The 22,509-nt window shown below is 38.1% G+C and overlaps 1 protein-coding gene across 8 annotated transcripts in view; it reads left to right on the top strand.

The window, feature by feature from the left end:
• The window catches only part of CPLANE1 (ciliogenesis and planar polarity effector complex subunit 1), a 143,631-nt gene that overhangs the window by 75,144 nt on the left and 45,978 nt on the right, over nt 1-22,509 (top strand). For 6 of the 8 annotated variants that reach the window (XM_055367734.2, XM_055367732.2, XM_055367733.2 and 3 more), the window contains 11 exons: nt 1,107-1,299; nt 4,715-5,005; nt 5,488-6,258; nt 7,834-8,000; nt 9,369-9,501; nt 10,717-10,771; nt 12,474-12,575; nt 16,374-16,495; nt 16,838-17,036; nt 17,286-17,393; nt 20,710-20,963. In XM_055367734.2, the coding sequence (XP_055223709.2) occupies nt 1,107-1,299; nt 4,715-5,005; nt 5,488-6,258; nt 7,834-8,000; nt 9,369-9,501; nt 10,717-10,771; nt 12,474-12,575; nt 16,374-16,495; nt 16,838-17,036; nt 17,286-17,393; nt 20,710-20,963 (2,395 nt within the window). The remainder of the gene's footprint in view (nt 1-1,106; nt 1,300-4,714; nt 5,006-5,487; nt 6,259-7,833; nt 8,001-9,368; nt 9,502-10,716; nt 10,772-12,473; nt 12,576-16,373; nt 16,496-16,837; nt 17,037-17,285; nt 17,394-20,709; nt 20,964-22,509) is intronic. The other 2 variants (XM_063700826.1, XM_063700825.1) reach the window with 1 other exon arrangement.

Genomic DNA, 22,509 nt, shown 5'->3' with positions numbered 1-22,509 from the left:
AGTCGCCAGAGGGTGCCTCCTAAACCTTCTTTGGCTCCGCTCACTCTTTAGATTCCAGATCCCTGTCACTGGGCAACTAACTCCCTTGTCACCCAGCTAAGAAAGCTGGGGACAGTGGAGGCTGGCAGCAGCTGTGAGAAACATGATTCTCAAGGAGCAGCACTCAAAGCTTTCACTTTGGCAGAAAAGGAAAAGGTAGATCAGTTGTAATGCCTATTTTTTGTGAATTTGCCAAATAAGGTTTTTTTATTGGGTGTGTTAAGATGCTCGATAAAAGGCAAATATTATTGCCAAATGGGAATGAGTGTAAACCTAAATAAGTCTATATGAAATTTAATATGTTCTTTTCTTTTTTGGAAACAGTGATCTGTTTGAATCTGATAACTGCCTGCTCCCTTGCTTAGTTTATAAAATGTAGAAAACTTTGAGTATCTGCTCTGTTTGAGGAGTCATCCCCCAACAGTCATTTTGTTTTTTAAAAAAAAAAAACCTAAACACCTTGCTTCGATCCTTAATTTTTATTTGTAAATAAGCATTTTTTTATTAGGGTTTATGATACATTTAAACTCTGAGGTTTGCTTGGAAATGAAATGTTCACAGTACTATTGTTTCACATTTAATGATGATAAACAGTAGTTTTCTCTACTGATCCTAGAATTAAGTTTTTTAAACCCAGTTTTTCCCTAGTTTTCTTAACTCTATGCTGGATCATTAATTTTAGTCAAAAACATATTTCTAAGCCAAATTACAAATTGTGAAGTCTGTACAGCTAATCAGAATGATTCCACGGGTCTCAAATTCAGATGTCCACAGGGACCAGGCAAGTAAAATATATGTCAGCTCGTGGGTTTGCAACACCCTATGAAGGAGCCCATCACTGACTAGACAATCCCTTAATAAAGATGAAAATTGAGCTGATGACGAAAGTGTCTTGGGGGCTGACGGGCACTAGAGAGAAAGGCTTTAGGGTTTAAATTTCTAGAAAACTACTAGAATAACCTTTAAATTGGAAGACAAAAGTGGGATCAAAATATTCTGATCATAGACATTCAATTTGTTTTTTGTCAATTTAATGCATGTTTTTTATTTAAATGCTTTCCACGCAGTGCACAGATTTCTACATATAAAGACAAATCTTCCTCAGTTCCACTTCTGATATCAAATGGAGTCAATGTTGCTTCACAACCACCTGTTCCAACACCTCAGAAGACCCAGAGAAATGAATGCACGGCTCAGTTACCAGATTGTTCGGAGTCTGTTAGGCAGATGCTGCAAGATGAAATGTTTAAATTAGTTCAGGTAAGCACATCTCTGTATAAGTAAGTAAATCTACACATAGTGTACATGTAGGGCTTTAAAATATTAATAGATTTCCAGAAGTTGACAAGGTAAAATTATATCACAAGCATTTCTCTGCTTTGGGTACTTTTCACTCAAGTGTTTATAACTGGTTGGGCGCAGTGGCTCACGTTTGTAATCCCAGCACTTTGGGAGGTCAAGGTAGGAGGATTGCTTGAGGCCAGGAGTTTGAAACCAGTGAGACTGAGTTGGCCAACCTAGTGAGACTCTGCTAGGAAACTCTACTAGGAAAAAAAAAATTCTACTAGGAAAAAAAAGACCTCTAGGGCCCAGAGGTCTAGGCTAAGCTACCTACTTCTCACAATGACGTATTTTTACTGAGCTCTTTGGGATGCAGCTGCTCACAAAAGTGAGGTGGGGAGTAATCAAACCAGATTAGTGGGCCCCTACTCAAAAGTATCCAAGGTTTATTTTCCAGCTGACACTATCACATATTTCTTATCCATATTTCTTGTGCTTGAGTTGAAACTGTCAGCTGCATTTCAAATTACTGTTCACTTTGACTTTCATCATACCTGGCTATCCTTTTTTTCTGTTTACCAACAATGGTTAATTATTTACCTTTTTAGAAACATTAGTTTCCTTCAGATCTAAACCTCTGCTCATTTGTCCTACATTCACTTCCATATCCTTTTATGTGATGTAATATATACCATTTCCATATTGATGATTCTCGGCACTAATTTTCTTTTTAAAAAATTTTTTTATATTTTTATTTTTTGAGATGGAGTCTCACTCTGTTGCCCAGGCTGGAGTGCAGTGGCGCGATCTCGGCTCACTGCAACCTCTGCCTCCCAGGTTCAAGCGTCTTCTGCCTCAGCCTCCTGAGTAGCTGGGATTATAGGCATGTACCACTTTGCCTGGCTAATTTTTATATTTTTAGTAAAGATGGAGTTTCACCATGTTGGCCAGGCTGGTCTCAAACTCCTGACCTCAGGTGATCTGCCTGCCTTGGCCTCCCAAAGTGCTAGGATTACAGGCGTGAGCTGCTGTGCCCAGCTGCACTAATTTTCTCTTTGAACTTAGGGGCCTTGATGAGAATAGTTGTTCAGCGTGTCCCCCTGTCCCATGAAACTTACTGAAACTAATTTTATTCTTATTCTCTCTAGTCCCTTCTTTCCTTTTTCTGTTTAGTAGCACCACTGATTCTACCAGCTTAATGTTTTAGAGACATCTCTCAAACCGTTAGATGGATTACTTGGGGACTTCACTGGTCACTGTCCTATATATTTAACACATTATCCAGATAATTCTGATGCACACAAAAGATTAAGAATCACTATCTTCAAAAGTCATCTTTGCCTTCTTTCACAACCCTTACCCAGTGTTTTACTATGCCCTCTTGAATTTTTTGCCCATACTATATGTCGGTAATAGGCACTTGCTATTTCTATAGCAGTGGCTAACCTTAGCTTCTTAGTTTCATTCTTCCATCGTCTTCTATATTCTAGGACACTTTCTTCAGGTATTATTTTAATAATATTAGTCACCTGTTTAAAAATCTTCAGTAAATTTCAGGAACAAATTTGTATAATATATGATATCAATCTTGTTTTAAAAATAGAAAGAAGCCAGGCTCTTTATATTTTTAAATTTTACAAGAGGTGGCTCATATCTGTAATCCTAGTGCTTTGGGTGGCTGAGGTAGGAGGATTGCTTGAGGCCAGGAGTTTGAGACCAGCCTGGACAACATAGCGAGACCTCATCTCTACAAAAACAAACAAACAAACAAAAACTCAAAAAGCAAACCATTATCCAGGCATGGTAGCACATGCCTATAGTCTCAGCTACTCGGCAGGCTGAGGTTGGAGGATGCTTTGAGCCCAGGAATTTGAGGTTACAGTGGTCTATGATCAGTCCACTGCACTCCAGCCTGGGTAGCAGGGTGAGACCTTGTCTTTTAGATAGAATAGATAGATAGAGAGAGAGAGAGAGAGTAAGCTAGAGAAAGGAAATATACTAAAATGTCAATGCTCATTATTTTTGAGGGTAGGATTATGAATGATAATTCATTTTATTTTTAAAATTTCTGTTTTTTCCTGTGTGTATTTACTTTATAATTAAAAGAAAACTACATTTTTTAAAACCTGCACTGTTTCCCTATTGGTTTGTTCTATCAAATGTAAATTCTTCTGTTGGCCTTCAAAAACTTCACTTTGAAGTCTTTACCTTCACTCTTTTCCTGCCTTACTTTCACAAGTCTAGTGGTTCTCAAAGTAAGATGCCTGGACGAGTAGTATCAGCATCACTTAGACGTTGGAAATACAAATTCTCAGATCCCTATCCTAGACCTGTTGAATCAGAAACTTGGGATAGGGATCAGCAGAGTCGTTCAAGTCCTCCAGGTAATTCTGATGCATGCCGAAGTTTGTGAACTTCTGTACTAGCCTATCTTTTCATTATCCCTGCTGTAAATCTCTTGTTCCAGCTAAGCCAATGTCTGTGCTAGTGCTTCCCAAGCTTTTCTGGACATTTAAATAACCTGGTCATCTTAATGAATACAGATGCTGGTTCCTATCCTCAGACATTGCGATTATTGATAGGGAATGACCTGGTCATCGGGACTTATAAATACTTCTCAGGTGATTGTAATGTGCAGCAAAGTTTGGGGACAACTGGTGTCTGACTACTTTCACCTAGTCAGCGTTTCCAAGGGAATTCCTTGCTCTTCACCTGTGTACTGCTTTCTGCTCATTGCTGAAAACTGTCCAAAATACACTTATTCTGGGAATCTGTCTTTTTTCGTGTGTGTAGACAGAATCTTACTCTGTCACCAGGCTGGAGTGCAGTGGCACGATCTTGGTTCAGTGTAACCTCTGCCTCCCTGGTTCAAGCGATTCTCCTGCCTCAGCTTCCCAAGTAGTTGGGACTACAGGCCTGTGCCACCAAGCCCAGCTAATTTTTGTATTTTTAGTAGAGATGGGGTTTCATCATGTTGGCTAGGATGGTCTCAATCTCTTGACCTCATGATCTGCCTGCCTCGGCCTCCCAAAGTGCTGGGATTACAGCCGTGAGCCACTGTGCCCGGCCTATTCTGGGAATCTGTCTTTATCCCACTCCTTTGATCCCTGGGATGTTTATGGAAACTGAATACTGTAAACTGTTTACAAATAGTTCCAAGTTTCATTCGCAAGTGAGTATTCATATGCCTGGTTGACAGGAAGTTATCATTTTTTTCCTCTCCCTTTAAAAAAAAAAAAATTTCCCTGACTATGCCTCCTGCTCAGCATTCATGATTCTCATAGATACTAAGACAAACGTGTGACTATTGTAGAATACTCAGATGATTATTGTTATTCCTTAGATTCTTTTTGTTATATTTTAAGATATCGCTTCAATTTTTGTTTTATTCAAGCTGCAACAGATCAACTTCATGAGCCTAATGCAAATAGTAGGATCATCCTTTGCTAATCTCCCAGATATACAACAACTTGTACAGCAGTCTCAGTCTGTGCATTTAGGGGAAAGCCAAGAATCAAACCTAAGAGGATGTGGTGATGTTGAAGACAGCAACAAAAATCTTAAGGAGAGATTTTTTATTAAACCACAGTCAATGGGAGAGAACACCAGAGAGCCTCGCAAGAACAGCCCACACTGCCATGAAGGAACTATCCCATCTGGTCAAAATAGTACTGGAAACGTACAGGTAATGTATGTAAAAATACCATTAATGGCTGGGAGCGGTGGCTCATGTCTGTAATCCCAGCACTTCGGCAGGCCGCACCTGAGGTTGGGAGTTCGAGACCAGCCTGGCCAACATCGTGAAACCCCGTCTCTACTAAAAATACAAAAGTTAGCCGGGTGTGGTGGCGCATGCCTGTAATCCCAGCTACTCACGAGGCTGAGGCAGGAGAATCGCTTGAACTCAGGAGGTGGAGGTTGCAGTGAGCCGAGATCATGTCACTGTACTCCAGCCTGGGTGACAGAGCAAGACTCTGTCTCAGAAAAAAATAATAATAATAATAATGTCCTGAGTAGTTCAATAGTCGTCGTGTTTTTTGTTGAATAAATAATTTTTTTTTAGCAGTTACTACATTCTACCCACTGCAAAACATACTGAATGCCATTTACAAAGGAAGGAATTTCTAATATATTCTAAACTTACATAATATCTTTTTTCTCTTCCAGAGTGTTCCACATGGGAGTATTCCTTTATGTCAATTAAATGGCCAGCCCCAGAAAAGAGGACCAATTCCATCATCTCAAAACTTACCATCCACTTCGTTTTATCCAGCTCCTGCTGGAAATACTCACCTCTACCTTTTGTCCACACCTTCTGTTGTTCAGAAGGCACCTAGACTTATCCCACATGCAAAAACATTTAGTCCTGGTGATGGCTTTCCTTTGCTTCAATTTAAGTCTAAACAAGAATTCCAGCCCCTTTTCTTACATACAGGAAGTATTCCACAAGTTCCCTTCAGGCCTTTGCCACGACCAAGAGAGGCTTGGGGATTATCTGACTCCTTCCAACCTGCTCTGCCACAGAGAGCAGCACAAACTACTCCAGCATCCCATTTGAATGTAAGCCAGTATAATACTGAAGCCAGAAAAAAAGAAGTTGAGCAGAAGACATGGGCAGAAACTGTAATTACAGAAATTCCTAAGCATGTGAACTTGGATCAATATGTTGGACAAGAAAATTTGACACCTCAACAGGACTCTTCAGTGTTTATAAAACCAGAAAAACTATTTGATGTTAAGCCAGGGACCCTTGAGATATCTCCTCACCATTCCTTTGGACTTCCGTTACTATACCTGCCACTTAAACCTCCTAATATGTTTCCATCAACCTCAAGAGCATCTATTACAGCTCCCTCAACACCTATACAACCTATAGCAGAAGAAAGAAAATACCCAAGATTGTCATTACTTCATTCACATTTGTCCCCAGAAAATAGGGTAATGAATTTTTGTATGGTAATGCAAAAGCAGTGTCCTGCACTATTTTTTTCATACCATAAGTACTGTATGGTCAATGAAAAGCTCTTGTACATAAAAAAATGCTTGTTATAGAAAATAGCATGTAAAAATTAGGTTTAAAATAATGATTGTAGCTGGGCATGGTGGCTCATGCCTGTAATCCCAATACTTTGGGAGGCCAAGATGGGAGGATCCCTTGATCCCCAGGAGTTTGAGACTAGCCTGGGTAACGTAGGGAGAAGCTGTCTCTATTAAAAAAAAAATGTGTATTTTAAAGGTTTTAGGTCTTTCTATGAATATTGGAATTTACTGGACTGTTTCATAAATATTTCTGCTGCTCTGGGAAGAAATAAGAAGTAAAATTACCAGGTACTCTGTGTAAGATTTAAACATTCAAAAAAGAAAGCAAAAAAATTACCAGATGCTCTTGTTTATGTGTGTGTAGAGAGGAGAGCAAGTGAGCACACATATTGTTTGAGGTTCCTAGCAATTATTGTATGATCTTCAAATCTTTGACAGGTTAAATTTGTTAAATAGACCCAGATCTGTGATTAGTAGCATATATATTAAAATGGTAGTTTTATAAACCCACCAAGTCCTCTTTAAAGGTATAACTTTTGATTTATGAAATTAAAATGGTTTAGGCTCTAGTTTTGAGGAGAGCAGTACTATCTTAGGGAGGTAATTGAGTAATGCATTCTGTGGTGTACTTTTATGATTTGAAGATGGTACTGGGAAAGGAAATGGTTATTCCTTAGAAAAAATACTTACCATGCTTCCTTTTCTTCTGAACATATAATGAGTCAAAGAAGAACCCCAAGTTTTTATCACCCAATTCCCAAGCCTTCAGGGATTTTCAGCATATTGCTGGTCTGTTCCATCTGTGGTTTTCATGCCTCTGCATCTTCCCTGTTCCAAACAATTTTAAGTTAAATGCTGGACATTATATAATTTCATTTATAAGAGGAAAGGGTTTTTTTGTTTTTATGTAGGAGATGGAGCCTTGCCCTGTCACCAGGCTGGAGTGTAATGGCGCCATCTCAGTCACTGCAACCTCCAAATCCCAGATTCAAGTGATTCTCCTGCCTCAGCCTCCCAAATAGCTGGGATTACAGGCACGCACCACAATGCCTGGCTAATTTTTTATATCTTTAGTAGAGACGGGGTTTCACCATGTTGGTCAGGCTGGTCTCAAACTCCTGACCTTGTGATCAGCCCGCCTCGACCTCCCAAAGTGCTGGGATTACAGGCGTGAGCCCCTGCGCTTGGCCAGAGGAAAGCTTTTTAATAAGGGAATGAAATTAGGAAGTTGAGAACTTCTAGCTTAATTTCTGAAATAGGAGGACCGATTTGAAACTTTCAGCACTTTAAATCACTTTTTCTCTAAGATATGTATACTCATATTGCCAGTTTAAATCAATTTGTTATATTTGATTTGTTCTAACTGTTGCACAGTTTAATTTAAACAAATGTATTTTTCCTCAGTCTTTTGTTGAAATATTACATAATTGAGTTTGCAATTTGTCATTCTTATGCTTTGTTTCTTTCTTGTAGTGCAAAAAAACACAACTTATCCCACTTGAAAACCTCATTGCGTTTAAACAAAGCCAACAGAAACTAACACATAATTTATTTGAACAAGGTGATGCTGGACACCTTCAACTTCTAAAGGTCAAAATAGAACCACCTGAAGTAAGACAAGGAAAGGACAGTAAAAAAAGGCAAGGCTTAAGTGAAATTTTATTTGATAATATCATATATCAGCAAGTTCATTATTATTTATAATCACACAGTAATCTGGTTCAGTCTCCTAGGCTATACATAATTGCACATTTAGTTTTCTTTTTAAGTGTCATGCATCTGAAAACATTTTATGTGAGAAAAATTCCTATTTTGTGAGACAAATACTATAATTTTTTCCCATTTTATTAAGGAATTCTTTCCTACCATTCATAGACTGGAGGATTCTTTTACAGTGTCTGTAATAGGATGAACAGTCATTTGCTGCTCAAATATTTGGTACAATATCCCATATGCAGTAGTCCTCCCTTATCCCCAGGAATACATGCCAAGACCTTCAGTGGATACCTGAAACTGCAGATAGTACTGAACCCTATTATATATTTTGTTTTTTTCTATATATGCATGCCAATGATTAAGTTATAGATTAGGCACAGTAAGCAATGCACAATAACTAGTAATAAAATATAACAATTATAACTATATTGTAATACAAGTTATAAGAATGTGATCTCTTTCTCTCTGTCTCAAAATATCTTACTGCACTGAACTCATCTATTTTCGAACCATGGTTGAACTCTGATAACTGAAACCTTGGAAAGTGAAACCATGGATAAGCGGGGACTACTGTATCATCCAGTACTTTGAACCAATCATCTTACCGTATTCTTTAGACTCTTACAGTAAGCAGGAGGGTAGGTGATGTAAATTGTTTCAGGGCACTAAGAAATGTGTATGTGAAAAGCAAGGCTGTGACTTCTGGTGAAGAGCACTTACTGTAGTGTTTTACCGCATATATTGATTGGTAGATTATTACTAAGTCTAGAAAATACTTTTAAAATTTCACATTTATCAGACTGTAAAATCTGTTACTAGTGCTCTCTTTCCAGAAATTTTCTGTTTCCATCTATTCCCTCTTCAAATTAAGTCTTCCCTTTAGCATTTTGAGACCTCTTTCCTCCTTGCTGTAATTTTGCTGAGGTGACTAAGTGTGCTTAATGTCTTCAAATAGACAAATGGAGGTATCTGATAGGGTTTCTGGCACCAGCTTCTAATCCACAGAAAAGAGAGTTTAATAATTACCTAAGATGTGTAACCCTGTCCTTAGATTCCAGTGACTAATATAGAATAGTCAGTTCAGTAGTAGAGGTTCTAGAAATAAATTTCACATTTGGTGTTTTTGCTTATATTTACTTGTATTTGCAGAATATCTTGCTAATTTAATTAAATGCTAGTGAAAATAATTTATGAACATAATTTTGTCAACTGTATCCCTATATAGCATGATAAATGAAAAGCAAATGTTGCTATAGTTGTAAAAGTATGTTTTATGCTATTATGTTTAACAGGCAAAGAAGAAGAGCTGAGAAAGAGCTGCAAGAAAAAAGATGTGAGAAACTCAGGAGAAAACCAAATGTGACTTTTCAACCAGAGAATTCCATAATTAATAATGATGATTCAGAAATCATTAAGAAACCCAAGGTATAGAAAAACTGCTATAGATTCTTCCCTGGTTTGCATGTACACTGAGTTTGGTATGTCTTTGTGGTTTATCTAGTCTGATTGCTGGGAGCTTCTGACTGTGACTAGGAGGATCTTCATATCATTCAGTATATCAGTCCCTGCTGCCTCCCTCCACAGAGCAGTAGACATAGAGTTCTGAATGTGAAAAGCAACTTGATGGTACATCAAAAACTGCAGTTTAGAGCATCTGCCTGTGTGGCTTTTTTATATTTGAAATCACCCTTTGCTTATTTCTATGACATCTTAAATATATATGTTATGTTATTTGGTCTTCTCCTAATACAGTTTCACCATTCTCTGAGATTCCTCTAGGATTTCCCAAACAGGTTTGTTGTGTAACCTCTATTTTAAGTCACGTCTTTTTTTAAAATTTAATTTATTATTATTTTTTAGAGATAGGGCCTTGCTCTGTTGCACAGGCTGTAGTGCAGTGGCATAAATACAGCTCACTGTAGCCTCCACCTCCTGGGCTCGGGCAATCCTCCTGCTTCAGCCTCCCAAATAGCTAGAACTACAGGTGTGTGCCACCATGCCCAGCTAATTAAAAAATATTTTTTGAGAGATGGGACCTTGCTGTGTTGCCCAGGCTGGTCTCCAGCTCCTGACCTCAAGTGATCCTTCCACCTCAGCCTCTTAAAACACTTGGTTTATAGGTGTGAGCCATCATGCCCAGCTTTAAGTCAGGTCTTTTAAAATATACCTTCTATATTTGGTGACTGTCTAACTATTTTTGCAACAACAGATTAAATAGAAACGTATTAATAGTTTTGTTTACATTGATTTTTAAAAGGCATGCTTTTTCAGTCAGTCCTCAAGAGCATGTTTAGAGGCACTTAGTACAAATGTTTGTTGAGTCCATGAAAGATTTTTGACAGGATGGTGTACTATTTGAGTATTATCAAAGCTACTCTGTAGAAGAGAGTTGCACATGGTAACCTAGGAACGTTACATTAAATTGGTAATGCTCTTTTTTATTGTTTGGCTTGTGTATTTTCTGAATTCATTTGTAGAGTTACTTGATAGAGTAAATAATTTGATAGAATAATTATGTCTAGAATGATGGAAGTTGAAGTTATACCTGAGAATTCAATCTTCATAGCTATTGATTTTTTTTTCAAAAATAATACACATCTTTGAGTTAATCATAGATTAATCCTGTGGGAATTCATTTAGGAACAACAAGAACATTGTGGTTCCCATCCTTTGGATGACTTCGACATTCCTTTTGGTATGTATGTGTATGATTAATGTAATGTCTAAGTTTAGAGTTAAAATTAGCTTTCTAGAAATATGTACAATATGAAAATGAGGCTAACTACATTTCTGCCCAGCTGACTAAAAATTCAAGGGTTCCTATACTCCACCCCCCTCAACTCAGGTTTTGATAATTGACTAGAAAACCCACAGAAATTGGGAAAGCACTTTACTTATGATTACAATTTTATTATAAAGGATACGCAGTGGTGGGGGTGGGCAGCACAGGGCTTCCATGCCCTCTCTGGGATGGTCATTCTCCTAGCACATCCATGTATTCACCAACCTGGAATCTCCCTTAACCTGTTTGCTTCAGAATTTTTGCTGACTTTTCAGTACATAGGTATAATTGATTAAATCACTGGCCATTGTGATTGAGCTCAATCTCCAGCCCCTTCTCTTTCCCAGAAGTGGCAGTAGGATGAGTGAATTGGGGGCTGGTAGTTCTCACCCTCTCATCATGTGGTTGGTTCTTCTGGTGACTAGGGCCTATGCTGAAGCTATCTAGGGGCTTGCAAAGAGACACCTCTAGCATAAACTTAGGTATGATCAAAAGGGGCTCGTTAGAAATAACGGACACTCCTATCAGGAAATCCCAAGATTCTGAGGACCTGTGTGCAAGAAACTGGGTCTTTGTAGACAAAATATATTTTTTTCATTATACCACAATGCTCCATAATTAATACTTTCTTATTCTACCTAGTCTTCCTGGGAGATCTCCCAGAGAAATCCACAGGTAAACCCAAACTCTCACAGTAGATTTTGGATTTTGATTTTCTTTCCTCTTGAGTTTTTCCACTTGTGTAGAAATTACCTCAGGTACACCATGTGAATTCTGAATTCATTATTTCTACTCTGCCCCAACTGTTTTTTCCTCCTATGTTCTCTTTCTCCATTTGTGTTGATATCAGCCTAAGCCAGAAACACGATTCTGAATTCTGTCTTCCCTCTTATCCATTCAGTAACCAATTCTTACCTATTTTGCTTCGTTTGTAATTCTTAAATTTAACCTGTTTACCCATCCCTCACCATTACTAGGTATATCCACTCAAACCTATTTTCCACACACTGGCTAGATTGTTTTCCTAGAATATGAATCTGACCATATCATTTCTCTGCTTAACAGCTTCTACTGGATCTTCATTAGCCAGAAGAAAATCTAGGTTTCTAAGCTGGACATGCAGAGTCCTCAACAGTTTTGGTTTTGATTCTACCATGTCTTTGAGATTCAACTTACATAACACTTCATTCAGAAAGCCCATTTTAGGCTGGACGTGGTGGCCCACGCCTCTAATCCCAGCACTTTGGGAGGCTGAGGCGGGTGGATCAATTGAGGTCAGGAGTTTGAGACCAGCCTGGCCAACGTGGCGAAACCACGTCTCTACTAAAAATACAAAAATTAGCCAGGCATGGTGGTGGGCACCTGTAATCCCAGCTACTCAGGAGGCTGAGGCAGGAGAATCACTTGAACCCGGGAGGGGGAAGTTGCAGTGAGCCGAGATCGCGCCACTGCACTCCAGCCTGGGCAGCAGAGCCAGACTCCATCTCAAAAAAAAAAATTAATAACATCCTGACACCCCATATTTTACTTCCATTGAGTTAGGTACTGTGCTGCTGGGTTCCTGGTAATATGTTAGCTTCTCAATGATTACTTCCAATGTTTTGTTATATTTAAGAAATGCTACAAGATGATAATACTTCAGCTGGATTGCATTTCATGGCCTCTGTAAAAAAGAAAGCTATAGGAAGTCAAGATGCAAGTACAAATACAGACCCAGGTAAATGCTGTTTTTCTTTTTTAAAAAATTCATATATTTTGATACAATTAAGTTATCTAGACTTTTCCTTTAAGACAGTGATTTAAAGGGAATTTTTAATTATGTGATATTATTTACTCTGCCTAGATTTTTCTCTCCAATCTTGGTATATACTGTAGAAATCAAATTTATAACTTAAGTAAAACATAATAGAGACTTTTCTTCAAAATTGCCATAGACTACATCCTAAGTCAGTAAATATAATGCTTTGAATTTGGATTCTCTATGTTATTGATTACCTTCACTGGAATTGCATGCCCAAGGTTGGGAGGCCTGGGATTGTGGCTAGTGAAGGTGAGCTAGGAAGGACTGGACTGGGTTCGGTGAGGGAGGGGTATTTAACTGTGTCCAGGGGCAGAGGAAATAAGTGTTGGAGGACCTATTATTTGGAATGTTTCCTGACAAATTTCCTCTTTAATATTATTTATCATTATGAATAGCATCTTGAATAGTGCTCTACCCATTGTTATCATAGAAATTCTTTTTTATGATTTTTAGTAAACAGTTTCTTTTACCCATGTACAGAACCTTGTGCGTGCTTTTTAGCCTAACTTTATCTTATGTTTTAAAAATGTAATCATTGTAGAATATTTGGGTGATTTAGCAATCTATGAAGAAGATGAAAATTAACCATAATCACACCACTTAGCAATAACAGTTTGATACTGTTTTTTCTTTCAGTCTTTTGTGCATTTTACATTGTTAAATACAGTATATAGCATAGGTGTCCTCCCTTACTATCTAAACTCTCATTGTCCAGATATTATGGCTATCTTCTCTAGCTTTTCCATGAGAGTTTAGTTTAATCCTCCTGGGTCCCAGTGTTGTTTTTTTCCAAGTACCTTGGGATGCTCTTAAATTAGAGTGTATCTTTAACATATTATTTATTTTGTTATTTGCATCATAGTACGTTTGCTACAATGTTGACAGCAATTCATCTCTAATGTGTTCGGTATTATTGCATATTGAATGCTAACTAATGAATTAAATGAATATTAATCAAAAAGTTATATTTAAAATGCTTTATATGTAGTTATCCTTGATGGGTTGTTATTTAAGTGTTTAAGAGTTGTTTAATGATGTTTGGGAAAATTAGATGGGCTAGGACACCTTTTAATTTCCATTTGAAATACTGTCATAAAGTCTCCAGGAATCAGAAGATTCACTATCCAGCACATTTGCAGGAGTGGATTAGATTTGCATTACAAGGGATACCCGTATTTTCTATCCTGTTCATTTCACTTTGATTTATATGTATGGCAAACATGTCCCTGTGTCATCAAAAAAGTACTTCATAAGCATATTCCTTCTTCCAGCTATACATTAGACAGTTTCCAGTTTTTTTCTCCTACAAATTATGCTTCAATGAGTATCTTCCTGCATAAGAGACTTTTTTCGTTATTACTGTGATTTAGCTAAACTTTTTAACTTTGCCAATCTGATACGTCAAAAAAAGTAATTATAGGCTGGGCGCGGTGGCTCACGCCTGTAATCCCAGCACTTTGGGAGGCCGAGGCGGGCGGATCACTAGGTCAAGAGATCGAGACCATCCTGGCTAACACAGTGAAACCCCATCTCTACTAAAAATACAAAAAATTAGCCAGGTATGGTGGCAGGCGCCTGTAGTCCCAGCTACTTGGGAGGCTGAGGCAGGAGAATGGCATGAACCTGGGAGGCAGAGCTTGCAGTGAGCCGAGATTGCGCCACTGCACTCCAGCCTGGGCGACAGAGCAAGACTCTGTCTCAAAAAAAAAAAAAAAAAATCATTATTTTAATTTGTATTTCTTTCTGAATGAAGTTGAGCACACGTAAAATGGTTTTGATATAAATGATGACTCTGCATTTGAGAAACATTTTTTTTTTTTTTGAGATGGAGTCTTGCTCTGTTTCCCAGGCTGGAGGCTGGAGTGCAGTGGTGCAATCTTGGCTCAAGATTGCCTCCGCCTGCCAGGTTCAAGCAATTCTCCTACCTCAGCCTCCCAAATAGCCAAGGTCTCCTGACAGGTGACCTCCACCATGCCTGGCTAATTTTCGTATTTTTAGTACAGACAGGGTTTCACCATGTTGGCCAGGCTGGTCTCAAACTCCTGACCTCAAGTGATTTGCCCTCCTTGGCCTCCCAAAGTGCTGGGATTACAGGCTTAAACGACCACATCGGAACTGAGAAACATTCTTAAATGTTCATTATCTAAGCACGTCTTTGAGAAAGCCTTGGAGGTACATTGCTTTTGTTGCTAAGTAGTTTATCGAAGTTGGCAGCTGTTTCCTGAGTCTGCTATTCATCTAGGTGAAGGCCCAAGATATAAATAATAATAAAATTTGAAATTACATTAATTATTTAAAATTACATTGTTAAGTTGTCACTCTTTGTTTCTACCTATCACCTTTTATGCATAATATCTAATTATCTGTATTCATATATTTTAATTTTTTCTTGTGTTTGTGAAATTTTTTTGTTTTCTCTTTTTGTCTTAAATTTTTAATGTACTACAAGATAAGGAAGCTACTTCTCAAGAAGTTGTTTCTGAATCTGGTACCAAGCAGCAAATAATTTCTTGCATATCATGTGTGATTTCTTTTTTTTCCTAAGAACAGTATGACTTATTAAAGATGTATCTGCATTATGCCAAAGCTAGTCACCATCCCCCTTAAAAAAGCGGTTAAACCAATCAATTAAGAGAGAGAGAATGATTTCAGTATTTTTATTTTCCTTTTTTTTCTAGTTTTAAGTGGTTTAAATTTAAGCTTTGGTAACAAGTACTCAATATGAGTTACATTTGAAAATAGTGCTTTATTGAAAATACAGTGCTAGAAGATAAGGCTAGAGGCCTAGAACAAAAGGCACAGAGTTAAACTGTCTGCTGATCTGCTGTGACAGGCCTGTTTATTTTACTGTTAAATAAGAAGAAGTTAACGTTTGTGAAATTTAGATGTTAAAACACCTTAAGTGGTAAAATTTAATTATAGGCTCTGTGAATATACTATATACCACTGAATGATACCCTTTTAAAGAATGTGAATTAGCTGGGCGCGGTGGCTCATGCCTGTAATCCCAGCACTTTGGGAGGCTGAGGCGGGCGGATCACGAGGTCAGGATATCGAGACCATCCTGGCTAACATGGTGAAATCCTGTCTCTACTAAAAATACAAAAAAATTAGCCAGGTGTGGTGGTGGGCGCCTGTAGTCTTAGCTACTCGGGAGGCTGAGGCAGGAGAATGAACCCGGGAGGCGGAGGTTGCAATGAGCTTAGATCATGTTACTGCACTGCAGCCTGGGTGACAGAGCAAGACTCTGTCTCAAAAAAAAAAAAAAAATGTGAATTATGTTTCAATAAAGCTGTCAATAAAAATAAGCAAATAACAAGAAAGTGTTCAAGTAAAAAAAAAATTAGTTATAGGTTAATCTTCTAAAATCTGGTTTTGTTGAAACTTCCTAAAGTAGACAAACATGACTTAATATATCTGATATGGAAATAGGAAATTTTAGCATTTTCTTGATGTAATTTAGTTACTTTATTGTTCTTGTGAATCATTCATATGAGAAAAACAATAGTCAGCTTACATTCAATTACGAATTACTTTAAATTGCCCTTAGAATAGAATGTGCTTTAATTATTTATACCCATGTCACTTCTACTTAGATTTCAAGAAGTACAATTTATGTTGTTTGTTGCTAACTTGTTCATACAAAGCTGATGATTTGGAGCAGTTTACAGCCTTTTTTTTAATGTTCCTGATTATTTCTTTTTTAATTTTCAGAACATGAGCCTTTGACTGCTCCTCAGCTCTTGGTCTCAGATGTCTATCTAAATCTGAAGCTTTCCAGTGAAATGTCAGAGAAACCTTTGTCACCCTCAATACCTCATACAGTAACAAACTTGGTTTGTGTTTTATTCAGAAGTTTTAATAATACCTTTGCGCTAAAATGTATTATGGTCATCTAGACATTATTCAATTGTGTAGATGAAATGAGGTTAAAAATCTCATCTATGTAGCTTTGTAGTAAAGGTTCAAAAATTAATTTAAGCATTATGCCAAAAATATTATAAACTAAGACCAATAATACATACTTCCTGCTCCGTTTCCTAAGTTAGGCACATTCAGGCCCTTCTTTCCTTGTTTTTAATAAGAACGAAGAATTAAGCCTTTTTTTTTTTTTGGCGGAGTGACCATATAGAGTAAAAAGAATGTAACCCTCTTTGGTTTTATGTGTTTTGGCTCAGGTTGGACATACTTACATAAATGTGATTGACATTGAAGCTAATGATCTTCTACAGGAATTACCTGTGAGAGAAGAGCCTTCAAATGATAATGTTATCAAACAGCAAAGTGATCATCTAGTAGTTCCATCGTCTGCAGAGTTACATTATATGGCAGCTTCAGTTACTAATGCTGTTCCCCCACATAATTTTAAAAGTCAAGGTAATTTTTTCCTACTTTTAAAACAAATATAATTTGAAAAGTTCTTTAATATAGCATTGTTATCCCTACTCACATCTCTTACCTCTCCTCCTACAAACCCACTGTATTTTTGGATGTTTACATGCACAGAAATGTTCTGTTAATCTTCGGATTACCTTATTTAGAAGTTTAGAATCAGTATTTGAATGCTTTTCATATTCTTGATATAATCAGCCAATTCCTCTATGGATTTATTTTCTAAACCTGCAGAAGTAACTCCAGCTTGTCTGGATGGAAAAAGCTTGAGAGCAGGCATTACAGAAGTGAAGGAGCCTAGTGTCACCTCACCTACACCATCAGACATACAGCAGAACAAAGGTAAACGGCCAAGAGGTATAGCATGACCCTCTCCTGAATTACTGTTGTATTGGAAACAAGCGCCAAAATTTGGTAATTGCAAAAGAAACCAGAAAAAGGGGTGTCCCTTGCTAAGGAGCATGGGGGCAAGTAGGTAAATGAAATAGAGACATGATTCCAAAGCTGGGAACCATGGATATTTTGTAAGAAGTCACAGATCTGTTTATGCATATGTCTTTTCTCAATTAATAGGGCTAAAAATAAATATTCTTTGTGAGTTCATGAGTGTTTTGATGTTAGAAAGCAATTCTCATATTGTAAAAGGTGGGAAATTCTCCAATAGCACACCGAAAATAAACAGGCATGGTAGCCAACAGTACTTTTTTTCCCAACTTTTATTTCAAATTCGGGACACATGTACAGATTTGTTACATAGGTATATTGCATGATGCTAAGGTTTGGGGTATGATTGGACGCATCACCCAGGTAATGAGCATAGTACCCAGTAGGTAGTTTTTCATCCCTTACCTTCCTCCCTCCTTCTCTGTCTTGTAGTCCTCAGTGTCTGTTGTTTCCGTCTTTATGGCCAGGTGTATGCAATTCAATAGTACTTATAAATATTCAGTTTTATAGTCAGGTTGCATTATGGTAACTTTTTGCAAGATTTAGAAGACTATATATATTTAAAATTTTTAATAAAATACATATATATGTGTGTGTTGTTGTTTTTTAGAGACAGAGTCTTGCTGAGCTGTTCAGGCTGGGGTACAGTGGTGTGATCATAGTTCACTGTAGCCTTGAACTCCTGGGCTCAAGGGATCCTCCTGCCTCAGCCTCCTAAATAGCTAGGATTACAAGCACACACCACCATGCCTAGCTAATTTTTAAAATTTTTTATAGAGACAGGGTCTCACTATGTTGCCCAGGTTGGTCTTAAACTCCTGGTCTGAAGTGATCATTCCACCTCAGCCTCCCAAAGTACTGGGATTATAGGCATGAGCCACCACACCCAGCCTAGAAGAATATCCCTCCACAACCTGAAGCTACTACATCCTGTGACTGGTTAGATTAATCCAATATGCAATCAGACTTCCTGCAACAGAAACCTAAGTCTCCCCTAGGTTCCACAGTGGTTGTGAGGTATGGACCTAGTCAGCCCTGTGGTTGCAAGATGCTTGGGCACAGAGTCTAGCTCTGCCTGATTATTGTATAATGACAGTGGGCACTCAGGAGGCATGAGGAGCAAGGAAGGGATGGGTTAGGATGTGTTAGGGCATGTGTATTACAGCTGCATATACAAACAAGTGCCAGCATTTCAGATTTTAAAGCCTTCATCTTCTCTCTCCTGTCATGGGGCTGCTAAGATGCATGAGTGGTGGATGGAGGATGTATGAAGCCAGCAATCTTTCAGACAGGGGAAGTGTGTGGGAAAGTGAAAGGAGCCTGGCTTTTAGATTCAAATAGAACAGACTTGGATTTGAATCCCAGCTCTGTCATTTAATAGCTTAGATACATTTTACTTTTCTCTCTGTGACCCCTGAGTATCTTAGGCCAGCATTTCAAATGACCATAAGCTACAGATTAATTTCATTTATCAGACAGAGAGAATAGATTTTGCAGTAAGTTAATGGAACTTGCTTAGTTTGAGAAAATTAAAGTTTGGCTGGGTGTGGTGGCTCACGCCTATAATCCCAACACTTTGGGAGGCTAAGGCGGGTGGATTGCTTGAGCTCAGGAGCTAGACACCGGCCTTGGCAACATAGTGAGACCCTGTCTCTATAAGAAATAGAATAATTAGCCAGGTGTTGTGGCACACACCTGTAGTCCCAGCTACTCAAGAGGCTGAGGCGGGAGGATTGCTTGAGTCCAGGAAGCAGAGGTTGCAGTAAACCAAGATCTCACCACTGCACTCCAGCCTGGGTGCTAGAGCAAGACCATGTCTCAAAGAAAAGAAAAGAAAATTAAAGTTCATTATGTTTGGAGTCAAATGGAGTAGTATTTTGTTTGTTTGTTTAAAGAAATAGCAAGAGATGAACTGGAGAAGTAGAGAGAGGGAAGATTATGTGTGCCATTGTCTGTCATATGGAGGCATTTGGACTTTTAAGGTGAAGGCATTGGAGACACACTGAAGAGTTTTGGACAGAAAAGGAACATGATTTCTGTTTTTAAAAGACCTCTCTGGGCCTGGTGTGGAAGATGGACTAGATAGGATAGAGATAAATTACAGATAGGGATATGATTTGGGGTCTGTTTATTGTGAAAGCTTCAGCCAAGTAGTGGTATTAAGAATGTAGGTGTTTAGCAGGTAGAATCATCAATACTTGTTGTCACTTTGGATCTGAAGGAAAGAGAGGAACCTCGAGTGACTTTCTGGTCTCTGGCTTGTGAAACTGAACGGTGGTGCTATTTGCTGAGCTGCGGAACAAGGAAGAGGGAGCAATTTGGAGGGGCAGAAGCAATGAATTCATGTTTATATGCTTATGGGACAACCTAACTGGGATGTTCAGGATATAAGGAGCTGGAGCTAAGAAAGAGTGCCATATGGATTTGGGATCTTTCATCAATGACATAACTCAGAGAAAGTGGGAAGAGTGAGTAGAGAAGTGAGTTGAGGCTGGCAGCCCAGGAAGTACTTATGGGTAAAAGGAATGGATGGCAGAAGAAGTATGAGCAATACAGTGAGGAGGAGACCCCAACGTCAGAAAAAGAGTGCATTTAAAAAAGGTGTTGCAGACCAGGCGCAGTGGCTCATGCCTGTAATCCAGCACTTTGGGAGACTGAGGTGGGAGGATTGCTTGAGCCCAGGAGTTCAGACCAGCCTGGGTGACAAAGCAAAGCTCTATCTCTTAAAAAAAAAAAAAAAGAAAAAAGAACTATTGCAAATTTGGGAGAAGAATCAACTGAGTTTAAGAATAAGAAGAGTCATTGGCTTTGATTTTGGTTTTAGGAGGTTTAATGTTTGCCTGAGATCTCATATAAAGTCAGTAATAGCCAATATTGGGGACAGCTTTTAATGTGTGATGTTTTTGGTTTTCAAGTAGAATTTGAAAAAGTCATAAAAATATTAAAGTTGCTTTTTGATGAAGTATATGTTTTGTAGCAAGGGATAAAAGTAATATTCAGACTTCCTTGTGTGTGGAAGTTTGTTGTAGTAATTTATGTATTCTTATCCCAGAAATCAAGAAGCTGAAAAGGAATTTTTAGGTATATTTAATTAAAACTGATTTGGAAAGTAGTGTTGTGTTGGTTTAAAATGAAGTCATCAAAAAATGAGATCATCAATAATACCTCTTCTTTAATTATAATCAATTCTGCTTTTATTCTTATTAATATTTAGATCTGCCAAAACCAGAGTTCCGATTCAAAGGACAGAGCACAAAGTCAGACTCTGCAGAAGATTATCTATTGTGGAAACGGCTGCAAGGTGTCTCTGCAGCTTGCCCTGCACCAAGCTCTGCAGCTCACCGACTAGAGCATCTCAGTGCTAAGCTTCAGAAAATTGACGAGCAGTTGCTAGCAATACAGAACATTGCTGAAAACATAGAGCAGGATTTCCCCAAGCCTGAAATGCTAGATCTACATTGTGATAAGGTAGACTACCTTTATTTTTAGTTTTTTGTTTGCTACTGAATTATTAGATTTGTAGTGTGATATAACTTTGGATACCTGATTTTTCAAAATAATGAGAACTTTGTTTTCTTTAAGCTAGTGTTTGTCAACCTCAGCACTACTGACATTTGAGCCAGGTAATTCTTTGTTGTGGGGGACTGTCCCATGCGTTGTAGGATATTTGGCAGCATCCCTGGTCTTTACCCACTGGTTTCCAGTGGCACTGCTCCCTAGTTGTAACAGTCAAAAATGGCTCTAGATAATGTCAAATGTTCCTGGGAGCCAAAATCACCCTCAGTTGAGAACCATTACCTTAAGCTTTTAAGAAGTAAACCCATGTATAATGCTATTATCATAAAATGAGTTAGAAAATATTACCCTCTCTTCTATATTTTGGAAAATTTTTTATAGGATTGGTACTATTTCTTCCTTAAATGTTTGGTAGAATTCAGTGAAGCCATCTTCCCTGAAGATGCTTAAAGTTTTGTTTGTTGGGACATTTTAAAGTATAAATTTAGTTTCTTCTGTGGATATAGGGCTATTCAGCTGATCTTCTGCTCTAAATAAAGCTTTGTCTAGGGTCCTCCCACACAAAAAGGAAGTAAACCCATGCTTCCTACCAAGAAAAGAAATACATGAATTACAAAACTAGAATGTGATTTTAAAGGAACCCCACTTGTAATTATCATTTTTCTCTGAAAGATTTTATAATTTTACAAATATTATTGTCCTTCTATTTGGAGTTTTTGTCAGTTTCTTTTAAATATTTTATATAAGAGAGTTAGTAATCAGTTCCTTAGAAATTTTTCATATCTTTTTTTCTTTTTATTCTTGAGTCATAGTCTTGCTCTGTTATCCAGGCTGGAGTGCAGTGATGTGATGGCTCACTGCAGCCTCAACCTCCCAGGTTCAAGCAATCCTCCCACCTCAGCCTCCTGAGTACCTGGGACTATAGGTGTGCACCACCACTCTCAGCTAAGTTTTTAAAATTTTTTTGTGGAGATGAGTTCTCCCTATTTTGCTTGAACTAGCCTTGAGTTCTTGGCCTCAAGCAGTCTTGCCTTGGCCTCCAAAAGTGTTGGGATTATAGATGTGAGCCACCACACCAGCCTAGTTTTCTATAAAAGGTAGATAAAAAATAAATTAATGTTTATATATATAATGGTAGTTAAATAAAATAGGAAGTCTCAAAAATTATTTTACACATTTTATCCTTTTTTTTAAAGGAAGAACAATTTATATCAAAAGGATTAAAGAACAAATATTATGCTACACATAATAGGTTAAATGAGACCATGGTTGGGTACTTGAGGCCAGGAGTTTGAGATCAGCCCAGGCAACATAGCGAGACCTCATCTCCATAAAAATAATAATAAGTTGGGTATGGTGGTGTGCACCTGTAGTCCTAGCTACTTGGGAGGCTGAGGTGGGAGGATCACTTGAGCTCACGAGTTCAAGGCTGCAGTAAGCTATTATTGTGCCACTGCACTGTAGCCTGGGTGTCAGAGCAAGACCCTGCCTCTTAAAA

The sequence above is a fragment of the Gorilla gorilla genome, chromosome 19 (genome assembly GCF_029281585.2).
Source record: "Gorilla gorilla gorilla isolate KB3781 chromosome 19, NHGRI_mGorGor1-v2.1_pri, whole genome shotgun sequence".
In the NCBI taxonomy this organism is placed as follows: domain Eukaryota; kingdom Metazoa; phylum Chordata; class Mammalia; order Primates; family Hominidae; genus Gorilla; species Gorilla gorilla.
The sequence above is the reverse complement of the archived record's forward strand: the minus strand, read 5'-3'. Positions and strand labels throughout refer to the sequence as shown.